The sequence below is a fragment of the Myodes glareolus genome, chromosome 2 (genome assembly GCF_982192425.1).
Source record: "Myodes glareolus chromosome 2, mMyoGla1.1, whole genome shotgun sequence".
Lineage (NCBI taxonomy): Eukaryota > Metazoa > Chordata > Mammalia > Rodentia > Cricetidae > Myodes > Myodes glareolus.
In genome coordinates, this window is record NC_142027.1 from 109,518,169 (window position 1) to 109,528,701 (window position 10,533).

General features: G+C 49.0%; 1 protein-coding gene across 1 annotated transcript; it reads right to left on the reverse strand.

The window, feature by feature from the left end:
- Window positions 1–1,307: 1,307 nt before the first annotated feature.
- Window positions 1,308–9,386, reverse strand: Ift22 (intraflagellar transport 22). Its single transcript, XM_048433900.3, has 5 exons — window positions 9,231–9,386; window positions 5,515–5,591; window positions 5,302–5,391; window positions 4,698–4,900; window positions 1,308–3,986 (listed from the first exon to the last, which is right to left on the reverse strand). Exons 1-5 carry the CDS (start codon window positions 9,267–9,269, stop codon window positions 3,838–3,840), a joined length of 558 nt encoding a protein of 185 aa, XP_048289857.1. The 5' UTR covers window positions 9,270–9,386; the 3' UTR covers window positions 1,308–3,837.
- Window positions 9,387–10,533: the final 1,147 nt, after the last annotated feature.

A 10,533-nucleotide genomic window follows, 5' to 3' on the forward strand; every position in this document is an offset into this window, starting at 1 on the left:
TGTTTATGCTGCATTTGTTTAATGATGTAAGATGTGTGTTTAATTATATAAAGATGTGTTGCGTTTGTTGCATCTTGCCTGCCCAAGGCACCTGATTGTTCTAATAAAAATCTGAATGGCAGGATAGACAGGGCTGGTGGGCAGAGAGAATAGCAGAGACAGAAGTCTAGGCTCGAGAGAGAAGAGAGAAGAGAATGAAGGAGAAAGAGGGACACACCCTGGGCCAGAAGCCAGGCAGCAGCCAGCCAACCGGGCACGAGAAGCAGTAAAAGGAAGATACACAGAAGGAAAGAAAGGTAAAATGGGGACTGGAGAGATGGTTTAGCGGTTAAGAGCACTTGCTGCTCTTCCAGAGGTCCTGAGTTCAATTCCCAGCAACCACATGGTGGCTCACAACCATCTGTAATGAGATCTGGCGCCCTCCTCTGACGTGCGGGCATACATGGAGGCAGAATGTTGTATACATATTAAATAAATAAATAAAAATAGAAAGGTAAAATGGTTAGGTGGTGGTGGTGCATGCCTTTAATCCCAGCACTCGGGAGGCAGAGGCAGGCAATCTCTGAGTTTGAGGCCAGCCTGGTCTACAGAGAGTTCCAGGACAGGCTCCAAAGCTGTACAGAGAAACTCTGTCTTGGAAGAAAAAAAAAAGTAAGGCAAAAAGCCCTGAGGCAAATGCTAGCAAGAAATGAGAGCTAAGCTAAGGCCAAGCATTCTTAACTACTAAGTCTCTGCAGCTTGATTTGGGAGCTGCTTGGTGGCCCCAAAGAAAAAGCCTAGTACAGTTTAAACAGCAGCACTGTGGTGACAACTGCTTTACTAGTTCTGGTCCCTGACGGCGACATTTAAAAATCCATGCTTGTTGGATTATATAACACAGGGAAGGGCAGAGGTCTGGGATCCAACCCTATCCCCGTCTGTCTTGCTGGGTCTCCTTAGACTACAGGGGGGATAAGGCCACAGACAGGAATGCGGGCAGCCACCAGAAGCCAGCAGTAGCCAGCAACAGCCTTAATGATGGTGGACGCTTTCAATCCCAGCACTGGGGAGGCAGAAGATATCTGTGAGTTCATGGAGAGTCTGGTCTAAAAAAAATGAGTTCCAGGCCACCCAGGGCTACACACAGAGTTGTCTCAAAGTCAACCCCCCAAACAACAAAGCAAACAAACAATAATTCTCTGAAATCATCTAGAGTGATTATGACTGGGGGGGGTGTTTTGACTTGTACCCAGCAGGTATCAGTTTTGGTCTTCCGACCGCTAGTGTTGAGAGTGAAGCCTCGAAATGAGAAGAGATCGAGGCAAGAATCATACTTTATTTTTTATTTTCTGTGACCGTGTGTGTGCCTGAGCACACTTGTGAGCATGCTGTGGGGTGTGCGTGTGGAGGTCAGAGGACAGTTCGCAGGCTCTTTTCTGCCACCGCATGGGTTCTGCAGATCAAATTCGGGACACCAGGCTTGGCAGCACACGCCATCACCTGCTGGGCCATCTCACCAGCCTTTTCTTGTCGACATTAGCAATGTTCCTTCAAGTTACCCAGAATGGTGACCGCAGTGAACGCCGGGACCCAGTCCTGTCAGCCTGTCACACTTTCACCAGTGATCTCTTGCACACGGTTTCTGCTTGCTGTTTAGAAATGATCCAGAGTCTCATGTAGCCCAGGTTAGCCTTGAAGTCCTGACTCTTCTGCTTCTACTTCCTGCCAGCTGTGATGACAAGCATGTGCCAAGATAACCAGTTTCCTTTGTATGATGCATATGTGCACACATGGGTGTGAAGTCCAGGGCACAGCCTTGGTGATCAGTCCTTCAGGCACATCTACTTTTCTGTGTGCATGTCTCCGTCTCTCTCTCTCTCTCTCTCTCTCTCTCTCTCTCTCTCTCTCTCTCTGTGTGTGTGTGTGTGTGTGAGAGAGAGAGAGAGAGCGAGAGAGAGCGTTCGCCTTCAGAGGCCAAAGGTGATGACAGATATCTTCCTTGATCCACTTTACTAAGTCGGCGTCTTGAGCTGAACCCAGAGTTGACTGATTCCAGCTTGTCCAGTCAGCCAATTTGCCCTGGGGGTTCTGTCTTTGCTTCTCCCGTACTGGGATTACAGCAAGCAGTCACACTTGCTTGACTTTTTATGAGTTCTGAGACTCTAAATCCAGTCCTCACCACCTGTTCGTGTGGCAAGTGGATTGATCACTCAGCTGTCTCACCAGCCCACACCTTATATTTGAGGCGGGGTCTCTCATGGGCTTGAAACTCACAAAACAGTATAGGTTAGCCGGCCAGCAGTGCTCGGGATCTGTGTCTCTGGCTCCCCAGGACATGGCACAATGCCCAGCACTTTTACACTGGTTTGGGGGATTGAACTTGGGTCCTCATGCTTGCAAGTCAAGCGCTCTACCAACTGAACCATCTCCCTAACACCTTGTATTTCTTTAAAAAGACCCTTTGTATTGTTGATTTTTTTCTTCTCAGTTCTAGAAATGGAGCTGAAGGTCTCCTACAGGCTAAACTAGTGATCCATTTCTAAACCGCACCCCCAGTCCCTTGCGGGGGACTCAAGCACATGCTCTACTGTGGAGCCACATAACTGGCCCAGTCCTTTGCTGAGCCCCTCCCTTAAAAAACAAAAAGACTTATTTGTGTATATTTGTGTTTGTGTGGCGGTTTGAAAGAGATGTCCCTCATAGCCTTGGGCATTTGAATACTTGCCTCCCAGTTGGTGGCACTGTTTGGGAGTTCTAGAGGGTGTGGCCTTGCTTGAGGAACATGTCTCTAGAGGTGGGTTTGGGGGCCACTCACTGCCTGCTCTCTCTGACGTGTGTCTGCAGTTCGATATGATCCTCTGTTTCCTGTCCCTGATGCCACGCCTCCCTGTCTTGATGAACTACTATCTCTCTGGAACCTGAAGCCCACATAAACTCTTAGAGTTGCCTTGGTCATGGTGTGTTATCACAGCGGTGGAAAAGTAGCTAACACAGTCTGTGTGAGTGTGTGTGAGAGAGAGTGTATGCTGTGTGTGTGTGAGTGTTTGTGTGAGAGAGTATATGCTGTGTGTGTGTGTGCCCGTAGGGACCAGAAAAGGGCTGGATGTTCTGGAGCTAGAGCTAGAGTTACAGGCATAGCTGCCCAATGTGGGATCCGAACTCAGGTCCTCAGCACGAGCAACAAGTGCTCCTAACCACTGACCCGTTTTTCCAGCCCATTCCTTTTTAAAGTTCCATATAGTGCGATTGTGTTGTGTGTGTGTGTGTGTGTGTGTGTGTGTGTGTGTGTGTGGTGGGGGAGGAGCTCTCCTTCCACCTTTAAGTGGGATCTGGGGATTGAACTCAGGCTGTAAGGCTGTAAGGCTGAGCCATCTCACTGGTCCCTGCTGTTGATTTCTCCATAGTGCACAGCACTGCTGTCAAGTCCGGAAGCAGCAGCTCTAGCTGGGTTCTAGCATCAGAGATCACATCATCTCTCTGCTCCCGGCCATTTCATTCCCTTAACCACCAACAAACAGCTCAACCTGAAAACAGCACCAAGAAGGTTGCTGGAAGGATGTGTTTATGGTGTAGACAGCCGAGACAGAGAGGCGGGGCAGTTTCTTGTTTCTGGAGAGGGGCTGTGATAAGGGCTTCACCTGTAGCTCAGGCTGGCCTTGAATTCTCAGCCCTCTTACCTCAGCCTCCCAAGAGCTGGGATCATAGGTCTGTGCCACCATGCCTGACTCTTACTGGTCCCTTCTAGCACATAAGGAACATGTCTATAGCCACAGGGAGAAGGGCGTGTCAGCAGCTAGGCGGGGTGTCAGCTCTGCCTGGGGAAGTCAGCATCGTCTGGGAGGCGGTGGCACAGGGCCACTAGGTGATGATGAGCATCTCCTCGCGGTCTCTGCTCTCCGACATGGAGTTGATGATGCTTTTTAAATACTTGATGAATTCCACCCGGACCTCCTCAGGGTCTTCCTCCAGGTTCGAGTGCACCAGCTTCAGCTTGTTCAAGGGGGGAGCTCCACAGGGGAAATGAGGCTAATTAGTTAGGCTTCAAGGTTGGACAAGGAGCTCTTTCTAGCACGTAACAACCCAGGTTACTGGAGTACCACTTTCTTCCACCCTCCCTCCTTGCTAGGTCTTGCAGTGTACCCAGGCATGCTTAGGACTTGGTCCTCCTGCTCAATCTTGTCAGTGCTGAGACTTCACGCATGTGCTAACAACACCCGTGACATGCTGAACTCTTATAAGTTTTAACTTGCTTGACACACAGGGAACGGCATCGGTGGCGGTGCATGGTTTTAAACCCAGCACTCAGGAGGCAGAGGCAGGCAGATCTCTGAGTTCAAAGCCAGTATGGTCTACAGAGTGAGTTCCAGGACAGTCAGGGCTACCAGAGAAATCCTGCCTCAAAAGTCAAATTAAACCTAACAAAAAGTTGAAACCGCCCCTTGGCAATAGGAAAGATACCCAAGTAGGTACTGGCAGGTTTTTGTTTTTGTCTTTTGTGTGGTGAATCAGAAGGAACCTTACAGAATGAGACTTAAGGTTGATCTATGATTTCCAAATAAACATAGAACTATGCTTTTGTGCACTTGTGCATGGGAGTGGGTGCATGCATGTACATGCGTGCGCACACACACACACACACACACACACACACACATACAGAGAGAGAAATGCTTAAAACAGTGGAGACAAAAGCAAGGAAAGAAGTCTAGAGTGCTTACACAAAGCCAGGCTGCCCTTGTCACCTCCAGAGCCTGGTTTGTGGTGAGCCACGAGCATGCAGTGACTGTCTTGGAGGAACTGCTGCTGTACAAAGCAGGAATACCACATTTCAATTTCCTTTAGGTGGCTTGGGATGTCAGCATTGAAGACAATCACCACTCCATGGGCATCCTTCATCAGGGCTGGCCAGCAGGACTCAAATCTGCCAAGAAAGAAGGAAGTCAAGAGACAATGGTAGGACATCCTCGCTTCTCAATGTGGTTGTTGTTGTTATTATTATTATTGATGCACTCGGGGCTTTACACATGTGCAACTGCTCTACCACTGAGCCACGCCCCAGTCCCTCACTGGGGGATTCTAGGCAGGTGCTCTACCACTGAGCCACACCCCAGTCCCTCACTGGGGGATTCTAGGCAGGTGCTCTACCACTGAGCCACACCCCATCCTCTCACTGGGGGATTCTAGGCAGGGGCTCTACCACTGAGCCACGCCCCAGCCCCTCACTGGGGGATTCTGGGTAGATCTCTACCATTGAGCACCCAACCCTGACCCTACTTTTTGTCAGTCAGCTGTCGAAGCAGAGCTATGTTAAAGAAAACCTACTTCGAGTCGCCACCGCAGTCCCAGAGCTCAAATTCACAGCCCGTGCCTTTGTTGTTGCTGGTGACATGTGGGTTCTCAAACTCTAGGATCCTGAAAATACAAAGAGGGCAGCAGGGCCTTCCTTAGGAAGCAGTCTTGGAACGCGCATAGCTCCTGAGGTAGGGGATGCACACGCTCACTACTGCTCTAGATACAGAGACTGCACAGGCTCACCTCACACCTTGGGTTGGGTTGTATTCGGTGATGTCTGAAGATTCAGTCAGAAAGTTGGCCAACACTGTTTTGCCACTCTGTGAAAGTAAGAGCAAATGGAGCTGAGAAATAAACCACACGGGAGCCCTGGCCCGCCATGTACAGGGGCACACCCCTGTAACTGCAGCATTCAGGTGGCCGAGGCAGTGAGAGTGCCAGTACAAGGCTAGCCTGGGCTACATAGGGAGACCCTGTAGCCAGCCTGGGAATAGGTGTGGTGAAGTACTGGCTAAGACTCCTTGAGATTTCTAGGACAGAGGGCTCTCACTGTGGGGAAGAATCCTGCTCTGCCCTAGCGCAGTGGACCGAGCTTGGACTGGGGCCAAACAAGCCTTTCCGACAGTCTGGCTGGTCCTCAGTTAACTTACCTGAGAACAGAAAACCAGAAACAAACCACCACCACAAAAACCCAGGTAAGTGTGTGCCCCACCACCCTCCCCTGCCTCTCTCCACAGCTTTAGCCAATCAGTCTGTCACAGCTATGAGGTCAGGAAGAGGACCAAGGTCAAGGCTGAGACCCAGGTTTATGGACCGTTGCTGGTTGGGTCACAAGGTCAGCAATCTACTTCTTTTCGTGTTGTGCAAGTAATCAACATTCCTATAAAAAGCCAACAGGACAGTAAGACAGCCTTTCTGAGCCCTCTACTCAAAGCAGGTTTCCACCCACCCTTCCGTCCATCCATTCAACCACCCACTAACTTCCTCCATCCACTCACCAATCGACTCAACCACCCACTCACCCCATCTATCCACCTATCTATCTCCCCAACTATCCACTCACCCTCTCACTGCCCATCCATGTACTCAGTGATCCACCCATCCACCCAAAAACCCTTCCATCCATCCTTCTACCATCTACTCAGATACCCACTCACCCTCAAATTCACCCACCCATTCCCTCCTCAGAGCCATGGTCTGCTTTTCAGATCTTCTTTGCATATTTGCACCACCCACGGAACAAATACTGCATAGGCCTCAATATTAAACAAATAAAATTATTCCTCAGAAGCCAGTGGCTTAAATCTGAGCGAGCCCTCGCAAAACTCCACAGGACAGGAGAAAGGAATGAAGAGGAAGGTAAAAGGGAAGGAAGGGGGAGAGAAGGGTTGGAGAGGTGGTGAGAAGAGGCAGGAGGATTAGTAGGTCAGGGTCATTCTAGGCTCCTGAGATCTTGTTTCAACAAACAAGCAAACCCAAAAGCCATCAGAAAAAAGAGACAAGCACAAAACCCCAAAACCCCCTGCACTTATACTCTGTTCTCTAAACCACTTGCTTTGAGGTAAGGACTTGTTATGTAGCCCAAGCTGGGTACCAATGGTCAATCTTCCTGGCTCGGCCTTCAAAATGATGAAATTACCACTGCCTATCGCCAAACCTAGATCTGGAACATATCTGCAAACTTTCTCCAAACTACAACTGTGCTCTCTTTTAAATTTTTTAATACACACACACACACACACACACACACACACACACACACACACACAGGGTTTTACTATGTAGCCCTGGCTGGCCTAGAACACTGTGTCAATCAGGCTGGCCCCCAGCTCATACTCCTCTGTCTCTGCCTTCTCAGTGCTGGAATTAAAGACATGTACCATTATGCCCAGTCTGTGTATGTGTCTGGGGCGTGTTGAGTGCCTGAGCTGTCACATCTGGAACTGGAAGTTATAGGCAGTTGTGAGCCAGCTGGCATGGGAGCTTGTTGTAGAATATTAACTTAAGATGCGTTACATTCATTTAAGCTGTGGAATAGTTGCTTAACAATACAAAGGTGTGTTGCATTCTTTTATGTTGCATTTGTTTAATTCTGTGAAGCTGTGGTACTTTAGCTGCCTAAGACAACTGATTGGCCTAATAAAGAGCTGAATGGCCAATAGCTAGGCAGGATAGGGATAGGCAGGGTTGCCAGGCAAAGAATAAATAGGAGAAATCTAGGCTAGAAATGGATGCAAAAAAGGAGAGGAGTGAGAAAAGGTAGTGAGGAGGACAGCAGGGGCCAGTCACACAGCCGGTCACAGAGTGGGAAAGAAAGGCATATAGCATAAAGAAAGGTAAAAAGCCCAGCGGCAAAAGGTAAAAGAAGAGAAACAGGATAATGTAAGTTAGAAAAGCTGGCTAGAAACAAGCCAAGCTAAGGCCGGGCATTCAGTTATTAGGGAGCTGGGTGGCAGCCCCCAAAGAGTAAACAAACAAGCAAAAAAACAGCTACATTTCTGGGAATCAGACGAAGATCTGTGCAAGAGAAGAGCTGGACGTGATCTTAACCCCAAACGGTCTTTCCGGTCCTTGCTGTCATTTCCATTGAGCCGACTTCTCCTCTCTGCCCCAAGCTAGCCTCAAAAACCTTATGTAGCCTAGACTACCTCAGAGTTGTGGCAACCCTCTTGTCTTAGTCTCTTGTGTGCTAAGGTCTGCAGCACAATGCATGGCTCAGTCTTTCCTAGATTTTGTGTGTGCTGAACATCTTCCCTAACTTGGGATTAGAATTCTTTTCTTTGACAGGTTTTATGTATCCCAGGCTGGCCTCAGACTTGTTATTGTAGCCAGGAGTGTGATCTTGAGCTTCCGATCATCCTACCTCCACCTTCCAAATACTGGAATCGAAGCATGTGCCACCATGAAAGTTTTATGTGGTGCTGAGGATTGAACCCAGGGATTCCCGTATGCCAGGCAAACATTCTATCATCCAGCCACATTCCCAGCCTCCTAATTTAAGATTAAGACCCCATCTTTGACATATATTCACCTATGAATGCACAATGGTTCTCAGTGGCTACGTAGACCAATGTACAAAATCTGAGTTCCTATATTCTTCCCGGAACTACTCAGGAACAATAACTAGGCTATTTGAGGCATAGTGACCCAGGCCTATAGTCCCAGTACTTGGGAAGCTGAAGCCGGGGTGGTGGTGGGGGTGGGGGTGGTGGTCTTGAGTTCAAGGCCAGCCTGAACTACATTGTCACCAAATAACAAAACTTAGCATAAGCTAACTTTCTTAGCTGGCACCCTGAGCTTTAACAAACCAACTAGGTGATTTACATATTCACATATTCATCTTCTATTTTCTCTCTCTCTCTCTCTCTCTCTCTCTCACACACACACACACACACACACACACACACACACATTTTGTTACTTTGAGACAGCATCTCACATTGCAGCCCAGAATGTCCCAGAACTCAGCACATAGCCCAGGCTGTCCTTGAACTTGTGATGATCCTCCTCCCTTTGCCTCCTGACTCTTGGTATTACAGGTATGTGCCAATACACCCAGCTTCTTTCTTCAGTGAACTCATTTGCATGTTAGTTTTGGTTCATCTGAGCTTTAATTTGGTGTATAGTGAGCATCACCTATGTAGTTCCCTCATAATTAATAGCCACTTGCTCCAGGACCCTACATTGAAATATCTAGTTTTCTCATCCCGTTGTCAGATTCCTTTTGCGGGGAAGGTTCGAAGAGGGAGTCATGAGATGCCCTTCATTCCCGCTGGCCTTCAGACCTGGGTAACTCAAGATTCTCCTCCACTACTAGGGTGGGGTGAACTGGATCAAGGCCTGGCATCTCCGCAGGTCACGTAAGGCCAGCTGCAGCCCCCAGTGGGGACGCTGGTCCCAGTTGCACCTCCTTGAAACAACCCCAGTTCTAGGAGTCTCCCGAACCCGTCCGGTCTCACCTCGCAGGGCCCCACGAAGAGAATCTTAGCCTTTAGCATCGCTATCCGTTATCGAGAACCCGCGGAAGCCCACCGTCAAAGCACGCTGGATCCCGCCGCGTCAGCCAGGAGGGCCACACGCTCCGATTGGCGGATCGGTTTCCACGGCGACCGGAGGACAGCTGCGCAGAAACCCAGGAAACTCGGCCAGTTCCGGGGTCTGAAACAGTGGTTCTGCTATGGAAGCCGAGGAGGACCAAAAGAGAAAAGCAAAGCTTGATCTGCTGACTGCATTCTGGACACTGGAAGGGGTTTCGGAATGGTCAGGCTCTAATCTGCTTTATTTCTCCCGGTCACCGTGAACGTTCCAGGGAGTGAGGGAGCTGCTAAGCTGGACTGGAAGCCAGACTGTGATTGTTTTTCTTTCATTCCTCGTACCTAATGTTGAAACCCGGGGTCTCATTCATAGGTGTTAGCCTGCGCTGCCCCTCAGTCCAGCTCGTGCGGATTTTAAAAGGTGATTGTTGTTTTTCGTGGGTTGGTGCTGGAGAGTGAACTCGGGTGTTCATGAAGTCTTGGCGAGCACTCTGCTACTGAACCATACCCCCAGTCCAACTCTCTCTGTAGACCAGGCTGACCTCGAGCTCACAGAGATCCACTTCTCTGCCTCTGCCTCTCATCTGCCAGCATTAAAGGCGTGAGCCACCACTCTCGACCTCCAACTTTTTTTTTAATTTAAAAAGTTATATTTCTTCGCGCGTGTGTGCGCGTTATCGCTCGCATCTACCATGACACACCCGTGAAGCTCAGAGGCCCACCCATGGGAGTAATTTCTCTCCTCCCATCACACACGTTTAGGATGAAGTTCTGGTCTTCAGGTCAGATGGCACGGGACTTTATCTGCTGAGCCACTTGCCAGCCCTGCCATTGTTTATCTCGATGCTGAGATTGTTCTTGGCCATCCGGAGCTTCTCCAGCGCACTGAGGTGAGCTGCCCAAACCGGGTGCTGGGAACCTAACTCAGGTTCTCTACAAGAGCAGCAAGTGCTTTTAACCACTGAGCCATCTCTCCAGCCCCCTCTTTCATACTTTTGGGCACCATTATATTAGTCCCAGGTGGTTTGTTTTATTGCTTTTGCTTCATTGCGGCCTTATATTACATACATTCTTTTGCATGCATTAAAAAAAATTAAAAGTTTCAAAAGACCAGGGACCCTCAGAAAAGTTATTTATTCCTTTATACAACATGGAAAAATTGAAGGGAACTTTATGCTCCCGACTCCAACTTTTGGCGTGAAACTCTTAAGTCACTGGTCTGGGTTTT